Source organism: Girardinichthys multiradiatus, chromosome 11 (assembly GCF_021462225.1).
Source record: "Girardinichthys multiradiatus isolate DD_20200921_A chromosome 11, DD_fGirMul_XY1, whole genome shotgun sequence".
Taxonomy (NCBI): Eukaryota; Metazoa; Chordata; class Actinopteri; order Cyprinodontiformes; family Goodeidae; genus Girardinichthys; species Girardinichthys multiradiatus.
This window is the reverse complement of record NC_061804.1, coordinates 31,904,877-31,922,366: the sequence shown is the minus strand read 5'-3', so window position 1 is coordinate 31,922,366 and position 17,490 is coordinate 31,904,877. Positions and strand designations below refer to the sequence as shown.

At 41.3% G+C, this 17,490-nt stretch overlaps 1 protein-coding gene across 9 annotated transcripts in view; it reads right to left on the bottom strand.

The window, feature by feature from the left end:
- Nucleotides 1-7,194, bottom strand: part of msi2b (musashi RNA-binding protein 2b) — a 344,415-nt gene extending 337,221 nt beyond the window's left edge. For all 9 annotated transcript variants that reach the window (XM_047379919.1, XM_047379921.1, XM_047379922.1 and 6 more), the window contains exons 1-4: nucleotides 7,000-7,194; nucleotides 6,634-6,674; nucleotides 6,201-6,282; nucleotides 5,623-5,707 (exon numbers count right to left, since the gene is read on the bottom strand). In XM_047379919.1, the coding sequence (XP_047235875.1) occupies nucleotides 5,623-5,707; nucleotides 6,201-6,282; nucleotides 6,634-6,674; nucleotides 7,000-7,061 (270 nt within the window). In that variant the 5' untranslated portion in view covers nucleotides 7,062-7,194. The remainder of the gene's footprint in view (nucleotides 1-5,622; nucleotides 5,708-6,200; nucleotides 6,283-6,633; nucleotides 6,675-6,999) is intronic.
- Between the last annotated feature and the right edge of the window lie 10,296 nt (nucleotides 7,195-17,490).

Below are 17,490 nucleotides of genomic sequence, written 5' to 3'. Positions count from 1 at the left end.
GGTGACCGGACCCTGAGGAAGATTGTGGAGAAGGGCCGATTCCAGACCTTGGGGGACCTGCGGAAACAGTGGACCGAGTCTGGAGTAGAAACATCCAGAGCCACCGTGCACAGGCGTGTGCAGGAAATGGGCTACAGGTGCCGCATTCCCCAGGTCAAGCCAGTTTTGAACCAGAAACAGCGGCAGAAGCGCCAGTCCTGGGCTACAGAGAAGCAGCACTGGACTGTTGCTCAGTGGTCCAAAGTACTTTTTTCGGATGAAAGCAAATTCTGCATGTCATTCGGAAATCAAGGTGCCAGAGTCTGGAGGAAGACTGGGGAGAAGGAAATGCCAGAAGTCCAGTGCCAAGTACCCACAGTCAGTGATGGTCTGGGGTGCCGTGTCAGCTGCTGGTGTTGGTCCACTGTGTTTTATCAAGGGCAGGGTCAATGCAGCTAGCTATCAGGAGATTTTGGAGCACTTTATGCTTCCATCTGCTGAAAAGCTTTATGGAGATGAAGATTTCATTTTTCAGCACGACCTGGCACCTGCTCACAGTGCCAAAACCACTGGTAAATGGTTTACTGACCATGGTATCACTGTGCTCAATTGGCCTGCCAACTCTCCTGACCTGAACCCCATAGAGAATCTGTGGGATATTGTGAAGAGAACGTTGAGAGACTCAAGACCCAACACTCTGGATGAGCTAAAGGCTGCTATCGAAGCATCCTGGGCCTCCATAAGACCTCAGCAGTGCCACAGGCTGATTGCCTCCATGCCACGCCGCATTGAAGCAGTCATTTCTGCAAAAGGATTCCCAACCAAGTATTGAGTGCATAACTGTACATGATTATTTGAAGGTTGACATTTTTTGTATTAAAAACACTTTTCTTTTATTGGTCGGATGAAATATGCTAATTTTGTGAAATAGGAATTTTGGGTTTTCATGAGCTGTATGCCAAAATCATCCGTATTAAGACAATAAAAGACCTGAAATATTTCAGTTAGTGTGCAATGAATCTAAAATATATGAATGTTAAATTTTCATCATTACATTATAGAAAATAATTAACTTTATCACAATATGCACATTTTTTGAGAAGGACCTGTATAAACTAGCTGGCAATCAATCCGATGCCTTATACATTTTTCATCTGTCACTTGCAAAACGGAAAACGGTGTAACTGTGATCTCTCTGGTTCATAGCACCGAGCCTTGAAACATCTTGAACAGATGCTGCGGGTTGCATCCATCTGAATTGAACCAAACATCATGAAAAATGCTAAATATGTTCTGAATTACTAGCATGTGTGTTTCGAGACCCTTAGGCTTTGTATGACCATATGTCTCGTTCACATTTATCCTTCCCTAAGTGTATTCATAACCGGACAAAAATCAGAGGATGAAGACTAAAACAGAAACAGCAGCGGAGAGGTAGAGGTCTGTAGTTTAAGTGGTTTAAGTCTGTGACTAGTGGGAAATATCCTTTAATTAGGATTCCTAGCAGTTTTGAAATCTGAGTGAAATGTCTTGGTTAGATTTGCTTTTAAGCAAGATTACATAAAACTGCTATGTTGGTCGGAATTGGTCAGAATACCACTGCATTTTAAGTGTATAATTCAGGATATCTTAAGAAACAAATACAAATGAATCAATTTCACATGATTGGGATATTTTATTTAAAAGGTCACACAGTTACTGGTTCCTTAAATTCTGCATCAGAAACTTCGGGAATAATTATTCTTCCTGGAGTCATCTGAAAACTTTGTGCATGTGTGTGTTGGTAGATAGATAGAAACCAAACCTATATGACTGATCTATGTAACCTTTGCGAGTTTGCATGACAGAAATTTGTTTTCATAAGCTTTAAAGTGGTTTTACTTCATGGCTAGTTGCATGACAGTTAAAAGCATCCACATTTTTCCTGTTCTAACAAGAAAAATTTGTACATGGGGCCTATATATCCTCATAAAACATCTAAAAACTGATTTTACCAGGGGTAAAAACACCCAGTGATCTTTTTAAGATTTTGTGATACAATCGATTGGTATATCATGCCTGATATACTAATTCTAGGAATTCTGCTTTGGTTTTATATGTCCTACTTTGCTCAGTGTGCAGTGTACAATAAGGGCTCAAACTTTCACTCCAATCTGTTGCAGGTATTTTCATTATTTCTACAGCAGCTTTAACAATTTCATTTTAGCTTTATACCATTTAAACCTCACTTTAAATGGTATCTAAAGGACATCAAGATCATTTATATGTTCCTACAGGACTGGGTTTTAGTCACACATCTCTAACGCTTTCAGACAGCTGTGGTGTGTGTGAAACAGAAACCATCACCAAACCACAAAACCATCATTCATTGGCTAAATTGAGTGACGTGAACCATTTTTATTAAGAAGCTATATTACATCTATCAATTTGAGAAATTAAAGTGTAAACTGAGTAATTAAATGGAACAGTAAATAAGTTAAATTTAGTTAAACCTGTAATCTAGATTTCACCTTAAGAATGGGTGTATACACGTAAGGAGTGGACATTTGCTATAGGAAAAACCTATTTATTTCTGGTTCAGAAGCATGCTGCCGTAGGCCTTTTTAGTTCTAAAAAGTACTAAAAGTTCAAAGGAAATAATTTTGATACTATCCTATCTTTAAGCTCCTGAAAGAGTATTGAAGCTTTTATTGTTAAAAATGGAAATAAAAAAAGAAAGGCTTTTCCAGTGTACTGCTGACATGACTCAACTTGTTCACAGTCGTACCATCTCCAGCCCCTCACATCCTTCAAGGTTACCAGGGACAAATGAATCCATAAGGATTTCTTTGAGCACTAAAAAAGTGGAAGACTTGTATCAAATCAGCATCTGCAAACACATCAAGAAATATCCATTTTTGCTAGTTCAAATAATGTTAACTTACTGCAGCTGTGCAACTTTATAAAAGATATGATAGATCTTAATGCAATGCCATCTTGATAGTGGAAATGTTAACGTGCAAAACGCCACAGTAGATAAAGCAAAGTGACTAATGGTAAGAAGGACAACACAAACAGCTTGTGCTTTTTGCTGCAAGCAGATGAACAACTGCACTTTATAAAGTAGAAACAAAAAACGGTTTCTGCATATACTAATGCATATCAATAATAATGTAAGCTGTGACTACCAAGACCTGCAAGCAACAAAATAACAATAACAAAAACAGCATACTTACATAAGTTGCCTATGATTTCAAAGTCACTCATTGAACCTATAATCACAGAACCATCCGTGCGATAAAAATAATTCTGTATTTTACCAATTATAATAACTATGCTTTCTGGAACAAGTCATTCAAATGTTAAAGAAACTGTTCATTTAAAAAATTTATTAATTAATAAACTCGCCAGGTTTCTGTCTTTATTTTTTAGCTGTCTTCTGACAGATAAAAAGGGATAAAATACCACCAATATATCTAAATGAATATGAACTGATTTTGAAAGTGGGACAAACTGGTTCTCAGGGTAAGGTACTGTCAGATATAAAATGAATGACACAAATATGACCTCAAGGCTAAACTACGTGAGACATATTATGGCTCATTTCCATTAGTTAATGAAAAACATACTTGTTTTTACAGTTACTGTAGTGTATAGTGATTCTACCACCGGCACAAATGGCAATTTATATAACTAAGTGCATTCTATCTGGATTAAACAAAGGTCATCAGTAATGACATTATTTTCCTTTTAACTGCACTATTAAAAAAGCATGAATGAGCTTTCCCATTTAAGAATAAAATCTGCAATCAATGACCATGACCTACAAAAAAACCCTGTGCTTTGGGAATGAGGTATTAGCGGGTCATCGGTATAATCCAGTGAATATCTTAACGGACTAATTAAAATAACTCAAGGAATTTAACTGTTTCCTCCTGCCACCATTCAAAGAGTGCCTTCGGGCAAGGCAACAGAGCAAGAATGGCTCCATTTGTCAAGCATCAGCACAAGACCGGAGCAGCGCCGGCCAGTTCTCAGGTGTGAGTGCATTTCCTTATATGCAACCCTTCCCCCAATACCGACCTTTGCTGTAAGTATATATGCTGTCAAACTGTCACAAAGCCGTTCATTCAAAATGTCAAACTGGAAGTTATCAAAGTATGTTTGAATCACTTTCCTTCCCCGTTTAAAACAGCCTGTATGGACTCCCCTCTATGGAAGCTGTTAATGTTACTTATTGGTAATTTCCCCTTGTCTTCACTCCACATGAAGGTACTGGAGGGCTTTATCAACCATTTTCCCATAACACTGTAATAGAGCTGATAGGGCAGAGGACACAACAAATAAAATGTTTCTTCAAAGGAAGACTCAAATACACCTTCAAATGGGAGATTAGGGGAACTGATCTTTCATAAAGATGGAAGAAAAATTATCTGAAACAAGTAATTTTACTCATGTCATGATCAGATTTTATGTATAAGTAAAAAAAAAAGAAAAACATGTGTCTTTTTTATTATTTAAATAAAGTTTTTTTCTTATTTACGAGTAGCAGGAATACCAAACCCACAAGCTCATTTAAAGACGCAGAGCCTCCAACAAAGAGCTCTTCTGAAGACCATGCAGAAAGGTCAATGTCCCCAATAAAAAAAAGAGCAGCTACCATATAGCAAATAGTTCAGTTAAAAGAATCGCAAGAATTGCCAGGTCTACTGTCCGACAAACAGCAAGCATTTCAGTGGAAAATCAAAACATAAATTAACACAGTTAGCAAAATCATGCACTTTATCCCAGGTCTTTTTCAGATAAAAAAAAATAATAATAAAAATTCCTTCATACAAACATCAGTTTCCAGGATGTGCATGTGCTATGACATACACCGAGCCTCTAAATCTGGGTTTTAAGAAGACAAAATCCCTGACGAATGTAAGTTCACCTGTACCCGGTGTAAAAATCTCCTTAGAATCTTTAATTATTTATCTGATGAAAAATGTAAAAAATTTAAAAATCCCAGCAAATTCATCCATGTTTGAATGTATATGGATGAATTTGCTTATTTAAGCAACTCAGACGGCTGCACTCTTTTCTGAGCACAACGCACGTTTGTAACGTCAAATATTTAACTCGACGCTCCTCATTGATTGCCACAACACTAATACAGTTATCTGATGTAATTATATTTTATTAAGTTTAATAGTTAGTTTGAACAGCATGGCAGGTGTTTTAAATAGATTAGTATGGATTGTAAATGCGAAAACATTATTTTCACTGTGCGTGTGTGTAGGGGGCTATGCTTGGAGCCCATTCCCTTTAACACTTGCATGATCAGTGCATCAAAAGTGATCAAACAGAACTCTGAGGCCGTACGTCCTTTTGTGTCCACATCAGATATGTGCGTGGTGCACATGTGGCAGCACAGAAAGAAGGGGCATGTCAGCCCCATCATTTAACCAGACAAGTAAAAGAGAACACATACAAGTTTTATCCTGTGGCTTGTTAACATTTTAGCCAATGCACCTGACTTTGATTGAAGCAGACTGTTAACCTTAATAGGAGTTTGGCCAGGGAGCCTCAGCCAAAGGGGGGGGGGGGATAACAGTTGGCAAAACAAACCAGAGACAGAACATGAATAAACCTCTTATATAAGTGCAGAAAGCATAAACTCACCGTCTTTGAGTCTAATTCATGGTGCTGTTGGGCTAAGACTTTATCTACGCTGGCAGCATCTGTAAACGTAACAAACCCAAATCCTCTGCAAAACAGAAACACAGACAATTTTAGGAATTAGGCATGCAAAATACATCTAAAAATACACATTTTCTTTTTTTTTTCCAAATTACGTATTAAGAAATTTCTATGAGGTCAAAACAATGTGAAAGACAAAATTCCAAATATCCCTGTGACCTTATTACTGTTACAGTATTTCTTTGTAAATACAGCAGAGATTTGAAACAGGCACAGGACAGTGCTGAACGTTATGTGGTATGTTACACAGTCAGACGACGCTCCACCAACATTGTGGTGCAGTCACAAAGTCAATGTCAAATTGCATTCGGCCGCAGCTTTACAGCAGCGAGCATTTAAGCTTATCTGGCTCGCTGTGAAACCACACGCAGGCGCGCGCACAGGCAGGGACACGCGCGCGCGCACGCACACACAAGCTGGATTAACACTAAACACGGTCAAAGTAAGAGATATCGTCATGTGCAGTGGGAAGGAAAAGTAGAAAAAAGCCCTGTATTTACCTTGAGCGTTTTGTCGTGGGGTCTCTCATCACCATACATTCTCTTATTTCTCCGAATTTACTAAAATAGTCTCTAAGGCTGTCTGTGAACAGAGAAAATATGTCGGGTTATTTGACAGAAAACATATGGGCACGCTGTTGTCACTGCCTTTTTTTTATTTATTTTTTTTTAAAGGAAGAGAAGCGGGGGGAAAAGAACACCCCGCGATGCGCATAGGGGTCGAATAGAGGACTTCAGATGGACGGAGATCAAAAATTACATCGTGCGCACACACACTACTGAGATATCCCATACAGAACACTACTGCACAGACAGGGCACATTCGCACACACACCGCCAGCAGCTAACGAGCACTCAGTCACAGCGACAAAAAAACAAACAAAAAAAAACAAGAAATATTGGACACGGCGTCAAAAGAGAATAACAGTCTCACCTGGTGAGGTTTGCCAGCTGAGGCCACCGATAAACATTTTACTGTAAGGGAAAAACACAACAGAAGTGAGTCCAGATGTCAGTTCGGCCATTTTGACGACTAACTACTTCTAAAAGCGACCTTAAAGGATAAAGGGAGACTATGAAAGCACATTCGGGCTTAGTAATTACACTATCTACATAAAAGGGGGAGGCCACTCTCGCTACAAAGCTGTGGTGTTTAAAACTGCATCTGGAACGGACCCGTGCACGGCTTTAAGTGCGTACTGCGCGAGGACGAATCCAGCACGGCAGTCGAAGTCCTCTCCAAGATGTTGTAACATGAAAAAAATCGTACCTTAGGTTTAAATTTAGAAACGATTCTTACCCCGGGTCATGTTGTGAATCATTTAGGCTTCCGGACGTGGCTTGACTCCCGTCTCCTTCCATATCTATTCCAAACTATAGAGGCTGGGACTACAGTAACAGTGACAGACACACACAGATAGGGCAGGAGATATGCAAAGCCCCGCTATGAGAATATTACTGAGCCGGGAATGAAAGCGTCACACGTGGGATCAGCTCAGCCCCCTGCTCCCTCCTCCCTCTCTCAGCACGCTCTACCTTGGCCCAGAGGGGGCGGAGCCTGGCTCTGTCACCTAACCAATCCAATTGACGTCAATTCAGGCAATCTGCAAACCAATCCTCCGATTTGTCATTTAATTAAGCAATAAGCCACAAGAGGTGCTACTGGTTTATTGCTCTTTTAAATCAGTGGACACAGTGTATAACAAATATATATTTTAATTGATAAAACTTGTCATACAACAAAAACAGAGCTTTTAAAAGCAGAGTATTTTCCAATTTATAAATTTATATCTCATTCTTCCACAATAAAACAATACCCTGGGAAGAATATATAAGTTATGACTTTACATAATTTTCTTCTTCATACTTAATTCATCTTGATTCTTAGGCCTTGGAAAATAATCACAATTTAAATCAGCTGAAAGCTGCATTGTGTGTGAAACAAAGTGTACCGTGCAGCACCATAAGCTTCCATCTTAAAAAGCAACCATAAATGAAAAACTAAATGAAAAAAGTTATTTATTATTTGATCTAATTAGAACAGTATTTATTTTCTAAAAGACTGCTACTGTTCAAACGTGTTAAAAACCATTTGAACTTTATCATATTATGTCACTTTACAGCCAAAAACTTGGTTTGTGGTTGTCTGTGGTTCGATTCCTGACCTTTGAACCACTGCTGCATGTCTTTCCCCCTTCACTTTCTACCCATTCCTTGCTTACTCATAATAAAGTGCACCACAAAAAATCTCTACAAAAACTCCATTTATCTTTCCATCAATTCTGACCTCACTCCCTGTTCTTGCTGAATATAGGCATCCCCACAGCATGACGGTGCCACCCGTGTTTCATAGAGTGGATGTTGTATTCAGGAAGATGTGCAGTGTTCACTTAAAGTGGTGCTTTACATGTAGGCCAGAAATTAAAATTTAGGTCTTATCTGACCAGTCCACCTTCTTCCGCATTTTCGTGGTGTCCCCTACAAAGCTTTTTGTAACTTTGAACAGGCCTTCTTGCCCCTCTTCCATATAGGCGTGTGAAGCACATGACCTGTAATTGTCTTGTTGACAAATTCTCCTACCTGAGCCTTCCATCTCTGCAGCTCCTCCACAGTAACCCTATGTCTCTGGAATGCTTCTCTGATTAAACTCCTTTCCCTTTAAACTCCGTTTAGGTGGATGTCCATATCTTGGTGGGTTTGCAGATGTGTCATATGCAGTTTTTTCAGATGAAAATAGAATATGACTGCATGATAATGTAGAAGTACGTTTGCCTTTCAGCAAAAAGTTTCAATCCAGGTTAGGGCCTTTCTATGTTTATTCTTCCCATACATGTGTAGATTTCCTCCTAATACTCTGGCTTCCTGCCACTGAATAAATATAGGCATGTCAGCTTAATTCGCCTCTTTAAAATACCCTTTGGTACAAGTGTGTGCACTCATATCTTAGATGAAACGGGCTGGCAACCTGTCTCGCCTGTTGACTGCTGGAGACTGGCACCAATCTTCAATCCACCCTTCATAGATCAAGCAGTTATATGGATGAAGTGAAAAATGGTCTCTAAGATGTTCAAACTTTGGCATATTGTTTTATGAATTAACCCTGTTCAAAACTTCACCAATTTTATCTCAAACCGGTGTGTTAATTAGTATTAATTATGCTGTTGGTTCACTAATGTTTTCTAAAAACAAACCTCTGAGGCCTTCACAGAACAGTTATATGGATTCATATTAAGATTTCTTTTATTTATCTATTTGCTAATTACTATGGGCAGTTGGATGCACTGGATTTTCTAGGAGTATCAGAATAAAGGGGACTTAATACAAATGGAATTTTCAAGTTTTTGTTTATGAAAAAGTTTGAAAACCTTGCATAATTTCCCTTCCACTTTACAATTATGCACTACTTTGTGGCGGTCTATCACTTAAAACATAAAATATATCCTCGTTTATGGTTAAAATGTGAGAAAGGGTTGAAAGAGTACAAATATTTTTTTTAAGCATTGGAACTAAGGCATTGTAATTTTACATTTGACAACCACAATGGTTTTCTTTTATGTATCTTTTGTAGCTATACCATTAGGGCTGAAATTGTAACAATACCCTATGCTTGCTGAATTATTAAAACATCTCTCTCTAAAAGTGATGAAGTGCAGCGAAGATTGAGCAGTGGTTTTAGGACAGATAAATTAAAGAAAGCTCTTTGAGGCACAAAATCAATGTTCAGCTCTGTTCACGTGTCCCTGAGCAAGATACTGAATCTCAGTCGGTGACCCAAAGGTCTCACCTTCAACTGCCTTATTCATCACAATAGCCAACAAAAAGAAATTTCCCATGGGGATCAATAAAGTCCGGTATCCATACATACAGTCGTGTAATTATGGATCTTTTCATGTAGATGACCTATAATGAGCTGTCAACCCTGCCCTCTGCACAGTTCACATGGAGATAAGCTGGCTCTGCCTTCTAATAGCCTTAAGGAAGTAGAAAAAAAACATAGTAAAGTATTAAGAATGAATGAGCAAATACAGGTCCTTCTCAAAATATTAGCATATTGTGATAAAGTTAATTATTTTCCATAATGTAATGAGGAAAATTTAACATTCATATATTTTAGATTCATTGCACACTAACTAAAATATTTCAGGTCTTTCATTGTCTTAATATGGATGATTGTGGCATATAGCTCATGAAAACCCAAAATTCCTATCTCACAAAATTAGCATATTTCATCCGACCAATAAAAGAAAAGTGTTTTTAATACAAAAAACGTCAACCTTCAAATAATCATGTACAGTTATGCACTCAATACTTGGTCGGGAATCCTTTTGCAGAAATGACTGCTTCAATGCGGCGTGGCATGGAGGCAATCAGCCTGTGGCACTGCTGGGGTCTTATGGAGGCCCAGGATGCTTCGATAGCGGCCTTTAGCTCATCCAGAGTGTTGGGTCTTGAGTCTCTCAATGTTCTCTTCACAATATCCCACAGATTCTCTATGGGGTTCAGGTCAGGAGAGTTGGCAGGCCAATTGAGCACAGTTATACCATGGTCAGTAAACCATTTACCAGTGGTTTTGGCACTGTGAGCAGGTGCCAGGTCGTGCTGAAAAATGAAATCTTCATCTCCATAAAGCTTTTCAGCAGATGGAAGCATGAAGTGCTCCAAAATCTCCTGATAGCTAGCTGCATTGACCCTGCCCTTGATAAAACACAGTGGACCAACACCAGCAGCTGACACGGCACCCCAGACCATCACTGACTGTGGGTACTTGACACTGGACTTCTGGCATTTTGGCATTCCCTTCTCCCCAGTCTTCCTCCAGACTCTGGCACCTTGATTTCCGAATGACATGCAGAATTTGCTTTCATCCGAAAAAAGTACTTTGGACCACTGAGCAACAGTCCAGTGCTGCTTCTCTGTAGCCCAGGTCTGGGGAATGCGGCACCTGCAGCCCATTTCCTGCACACGCCTGTGCACGGTGGCTCTGGATGTTTCTACTCCAGACTCAGTCCACTGCTTCCGCAGGTCCCCCAAGGTCTGGAATCAGCCCTTCTCCATAATCTTCCTCAGGGTCCGGTCACCTCTTCTCGTTGTGCAGCGTTTTCTGCCACACGTTTTCCTTCCCACAGACTTCCCACTAAGGTGCCTTGATACAGCAGTCTGGGAACAGCCTATTCGTTCAGAAATTTCTTTCTGTGTCTTACCCTCTTGCTTGAGGGTGTCAATAGTGGCCTTCTGGACAGCAGTCAGGTCGGCAGTCTTACCCATGATTGGGGTTTTGAGTGATGAACCAGGCTGGGAGTTTTAAAGGCCTCAGGAATCTTTTGCAGGTGTTTAGAGTTAACTCGTTGATTCAGATGATTAGGTTCATAGCTCGTTTAGAGACCCTTTTAATGATATGCTAATTTTGTGAGATAGGAATTTTGGGTTTTCATGAGCTGTATGCCAAAATCATCCGTATTAAGACAATAAAAGACCTGAAATATTTCAGTTAGTGTGCAATGAATCTAAAATATATGAATGTTAAATTTTCATCATGACATTATGGAAAATAATGAACTTTATCACAATATGCTAATTTTTTGAGAAGGACCTGTAGTATGCGGACAAGAAATGTTTAGGATCTCAGTCAGTGTTTTAAAATGAGTCGGAAGTCATACAAAAATATCACATAAATGCAGTTCTCGTTAATTCTAGCATGAGGAGACTTCCAGTTTTCCATGTGAAATGTGATCCTGTTTTATTATTCACAATCGGAGACGTCTTTTGAATAGGCCTGTCTTCCCTGACTGTTGAGGGTTCCACCACAGGGAATTTCTTATCTGGCCAGGCAGCATGGTTTTGAAACAATGCCAAAGATAAAACCCAAATAACAACACTTTTGTCACTTTAGCAGCTAAAAGTCTGTCATTAGTTCTGGGACTTTCCACACAGGAGTTGTCTGTGTCTCTGAAACAAAGATGCAGAGGCAAATGGTAATTCCTCACAGCACCAGAGTGTCATAGAAAATGGAAATACGATGCTGTATATGAAAGACATTTATACTGTCTTTGCACTATAGTTTTGTCCCATGCCATTTTGTGATGCAGTTATGATTGCATTACTGTTGTCAGATGGGAGGCAGGTTCTTTTTATGTACCCCCACAAAAAAAGTGCATGCTCTCATCCAGCTGTACAGACACAAAGAAGTGAGGGAGGTTATAAATTGATGTTGAATGCAAGCTCTAAGGAACAACAAGCTCTAAACCCATCGCGAGGTGTACGAAAATCACTTTGGATTTAACATATGAAGAGCAACCTCTGTTTTATGCTCAAATAAAAGCCCTGGAGGCTCTGCTTTCATGGTGGGATTGTGAATTATTCTGTTTTCTTAGCATAGTTATTACTGCCTTTCCATTCACTGTACCATGACGGGAGCCAAGTTAAACATGTTTGGGACGGTACAGTTGGTGTGACTTTTTATCATATTTCACAAAGGGTTGCACATTTGAGATCAACACAACTTGGAGGCAAAACAAATGTGCCACCTCATACAATCATAACCATGTACAGTGCTTTGAAAAAGTATTCACAACCTTTGACCTTTTTGATATCTTTTATGTTCCAACCAAGAACCTCAAAATACTTTTGTTTTAGTTCATGTGACAGACTTATACAAAGTATGATATAAGTCTAATAATGTTTTCTCGTACTCGTACTTGTACTCGTCATCTTCCGCTTTATCCGGGACCGGGTCGCGGGGCAGCAGACTCAGCAGAGACGCCCAGACGTCCCTCTCCCCAGACACCTCCTCCAGCTCCTCCGGGGGCGGGGGGGGGGCAAGGCATTCCCAGGCCAGCTGAGAGACATAGTCCCTCCAGCGTGTCCTGGGCCGTCCCCTGGACCTCCTCCTGGTGGGACGTGCCTGGAACACCTCCCGAGGAACGCGTCCAGGAGGCATTTGGTATAGATGCCCGAGCCACCTCAACTGGCTCCTCTTGATGTGGAGGAGCAGCGGCTCTACTCCGAGCCCCTCCCAGATGGCCTAGCTCGTCACCCTATCTCTAACGGAGTGCCCGGCCACCCTACGGAGGAAGCTCATTTCAGCTGCTTGTATCCGGGATCTTGTTCTTTCGGTCATGACCCAAAGTTCAAAGTGCCGGAGTCCAACATGCACCGGGAACAGGTCCGACTTAGTGCCGGCAAAACAAACCAAACTCCTGCTCCACTTGTACAGAGACCGGATGGCCCCTAGTAAAGAGCCAACGATTCCATACTCCTGGAGCACCCCCCACAGGGCATCATGAGGGACGCAGTCGAATGCTTTCTCCAGGTCCACAAAACACATGTTGGGCAAACTCCCATGAACCCTCGAGCACCCTGTAGAGGGTATAGAGCTGGTCCAGTGTTCCACGGCCGTGACGAAAACCACAGTGCTCCTCCTGAAGCCGAGGTTCGACTATCGGCCGGACTCTCCTCTCCAATACCCTGGTGTAGGCCTTACCAGGGAGGCTGAGGAGTGTGATCCCCATGTAGTTGGAACACACCCTCCGGTCGCCCTTCTTATGTAGGGGGACCACCACCTTAGTCTGCCAATCCAGAGGCACGTCCCCGACCGCCACGCAATGTTGAAGACCATGACAGCCCCACAACATCCAAAGACTTGAGGTTCTCAGGGCGGATCTCATCCAACCCCGAAGCCCTGCCACCGCGGAGCTTTTTAACCACCTCGGTGACTTCAGCCTGGGTGATGAAAGAGTCCGGCCCCGAGTCCCCAGCCTCTGTTTCCACCAGGGAATGCGTGATGGCAGGATTGAGGAGATCCTCAAAGTACTCCTTCCACCGCCCGATAATGTCCCCAGTCGAGGTCAGCAGCTCCCCATCCCCACTGTAAACAGTGTTGGCGAAGCATTGCTTCCCCCTCCTGAGGCACCGGACGGTTTGCCAGAATTGCTTCGGGGCCAACCGGTAGTCCTTCTCCACGGCCTCACCGAACTCCTCCCAGGTCCGAGTTTTTGCCTCTGCCACCACCCGGGCCACGGCACGCTTGGCCCCATGGTACCTGTCAGCCACCTCAGGAGTCCCACAAGCCAACCACAGCCGATAGGACTCCTTCTTCAGCTTGACAGCGTCCTTAACTGCCGGTGTCCACCACCGGGTTCAGGGATTGCTGCCGCAACAGGCACTGCAGACCCTACGGCCGCAGCTACGGGCAGCAGCATCGACAATAGATGCGGAGAACATGGTCCACTCGGACTCTATGTCTCCAACATCCCTCGGAATCTGGTCAAAGCTCTCCCGGAGGTGAGAGTTGAATACATCCCTGGACAAGGGGTCCGCCAGACGTTCCCAGCAGACCCTCACTATGCGCTTGGGCCTGCCCATGTTTTCTCTTTCTTTACATATTTAAATCTTGTAAGTGTGGTGCACATTTATATTCAGCCCCACTTGGTAAACACTTTGTAGAACAACCTTTTGCTAAATAAAGCTGCAGGCGTTTGGGGTTTGATTCTGACAGTTTTGCACCTGTAGACAAATTGAAATGATTGTCAATTCTTCTTTGCATAATATCGTCTTTGCACAATTTGTCTTTGCACAATATCTAAGCTCAGTCAGATGGGATGGAGAGTCTCTGAACAACACATTTCTAGTCTTGCCACATATTTTATTTCAATCCTGATAGACTCACAATGAGAGGACATGTAGGTGGTGATTAGAGAAGTTTACTTATAGATATTTATTTCTTTGGTGCTCGGATCCTGGAGGAAGACACAAATGACATGAGCTTGAATGAACAATTTAGGATTATAATTAGAGCTGTTTTCCCCCTTGGGGTCCGCCTGGTGGTGAAGTGGAGAACTGAGGAGATAAGGGAATTGAGATGAGCTGGGGAGCCAGATGGTGGAGATGGGAAGAAGGAGGGTCACAGCTCAGCTTGAAGAGCGAGGAAGTCCTGAGTGAAGATCTTTAAAGCAGAGCCTTGGACAGTGATTGGCTGAAGAGGAAATGCGAACTCGATACTGATTGGTTGGAGCGGGGACGCATGGTGGAGTCATTGGATGGAGTAGAGGAGGGGCTGAGTCTTCCAGATTGAATTTTTGTCAAAACTAAATTTTAGCCAAAATTTTGAACAATTCTCACACCTGAATTTTCTTGAATGTAAAGGTCATTCTAAGATAAATATCCCTGCAGTATGATGCTGCCACCACCATATTTTAAAATAGGGATAGGTTGTGCATGGATGATGTGTAGTGTTGGTTTTCTGCTCCCACATAGCATATTGCATGTAAGCTAAAAGTTACATTTTGCTCTGTTCTGAACTTAGCACCTTTTTATGCATGTTTGCTACGTCTCACGGCAAACTGTGAGCATGATTTGAAAATCATTTTCTCCTTACAAAGGCTTTCTTTTTGCCACATTTAAATAAAGGCTATTTAGTAGAGTGCATGACTAGATAGACTGAATAGATTCTCCCACTTGTGGATCTCTGCAGTTCCTCCAGAGTTACCATGGACCTACTGACTGCTTCACTGAAAAATGCTCTACTTTCTCAGTCAGTCAGGTAAAGTGCCAAACCATGTCTTGGTAGGTTTGCAGCTTCACAAAATTCTTTCCATTTTCAGATGCTGGATATAATAGTCCTCCTTGAGCTGTCTAAAATTTGGGATGTTGTTTCTGTACCTAACTCTGCTTTAGATTTCTCTGGATCTTTATCCCAGACCAGTCTGCTGTGTTCCTCTGACTTTATGATGCCTTCACAGAACAGCTGAATGTAAATTTCACACACAAGTGGACTCTGATTTGAATGGGTTGCTTTGGACTTTTATGAGGGGTATTAGAGTTAAGGGGGCTGAATATAAATGCCCACTGCACATTTCATTTTGTAAAAACAAATTCTGAGCCATATGCCATTTTCCTTCTACTTCACAGTTTGCTCCACAACAAGCATTTAAATTTATGGTTATAATGTAACAAATGTGGAAAAGTTCAAAAAAGTTCCGTTTCGGTCTCTAGATCTGTGTTTAACAAAGAGTGGAAGAGAAATCTTTATAGATTTTCAAATAAAGCTGTGCTCTGCTTTTAACCAAGCTGCCCCCACAGCCGGATGAATGTGCCTAAAATGTTTATCCTTCTATAAGCAACTTGAGTCTGACAGCCATGCTAGTTGGGGCAGTTGAGCGTTTACTACTGAATAAAAAAAACAGCAGACAGGCTTCCTTTTCTTGTATGTGCAAATCCTTTTTTTTCCCTTTGAAAGTGATGCAGAGCACACAGCTCCATCACTATTACTTGGACACATTTATGAAGGTGACAGCAGCTGACAATGTTTTGATTAATTGGGGGACAACGCGTTTCAAGGAAGACATCTTTTGTGTCCTGCATCCCCAGAGCTCTTCATCATTTACATCACATTTAGGGAAAAGGAACAATTTTATGCGTGCCTGTTGGTGTATTAGTGCAAGCCTGAATTCAGTGGTGAAATGTGAAGCGCTTCTCAGTTGAGAGGAAAAAAGAATATCGGTTGCTAACTGAGTCGTTACATAAAAACTGGAGGATTTGTGGGAACTGGAGAAAGAAGCCTACTTGTGTGTAAAAGCAAAAGGAGGGGTGGGAGGGGGGCAAAAGAGAAGCAACATTATGAGAGGCTGTTTTGAGAAGAGGGATCCTGTTTCCTCTTGTAGTAACCATTTTGCACCCTCACAATCTTCACCTGACCTTGTAAAGAAAAATAAATGTTCCTAAAATTCTCTGCAGCACCTTTTGTCTGAATGCAATCTGGAAATAAAACGTTTGAAATGCATTAACCTCTTAAAGGAAAATGGTGTCCAATGTTCTTTAAAGTGAAACTTGAAGCTGAGTGAGGATTTTGCATATCAACAACAAAAACTTACCACATGTTCTCAGAGTGTACTCATGTATGGAATGTTCTGCTAGAGCTCAGAGGAAACAGTTTTTGTCTCATCTAACCATTTGTCACGAGGATCACTTGGACACTTGAGATCATCTTTGGAATTTGTGAATGATTTCAAAATGCTTATTTTAGACTGAGTGATTTTCTCTTGAGCTGCTATAACAGTGAAAATCAGAAGCCCTCAAGAAAAAACCTGCGGTAAAGACTGCAGATGTGTATAAACTGTCTCCCTCTAGTGTCCTTTCCCTTCATGCTTTCCTTCTTTTCCAAGCTAACATACCTCCCAAGCTGCAGGGAAAGGGGCCAGCCAGAAACAGGCATAATTGACATCCCTATTTCAGGAATTAGCAACGTACCTAACTGTCGACCATACCCGCTCTATCATCTTGCCCGAAATCATTTACCAGTTTTGCACAGAGTCCATTTCGGCCAACCAGGATTAACGAGTAATGAATCTGGCAAATAACATTTCTGTACTCCTCATTGATTCATGTGTTTCCTTGAGGGTGGTTGTGTTTAAACCCTGTCAGCTGATCATGATTTGGGAGGATTACTGGGATAGTGTGTCTTCCTTAGCACACGGAGAAAAGGTTTGAAATGAGATCAGTAGGAAGGATCTTCTTCTGATTAATGATTTCCATTCCCATTATGCCTTCTGTAACCACACAGATGAGTTAATTAAACTGCGCCAGAGGCTACACACAGGTAGATGGACCGCTGTGATATTCAGACATCCACATTATTACACATTTCATATGAGAAAAAGAAACTGTGATATTGAGATTTGAGATACTTCCATCCTAGAGGCTCCTTTGTACTTGCTAATTGTGAGTGGTGATTTCAGAAAATATTCAATCCTAGTTAAGTGCACAAAAGCCCCTCAAGGTAGACTGAATTAGCCTG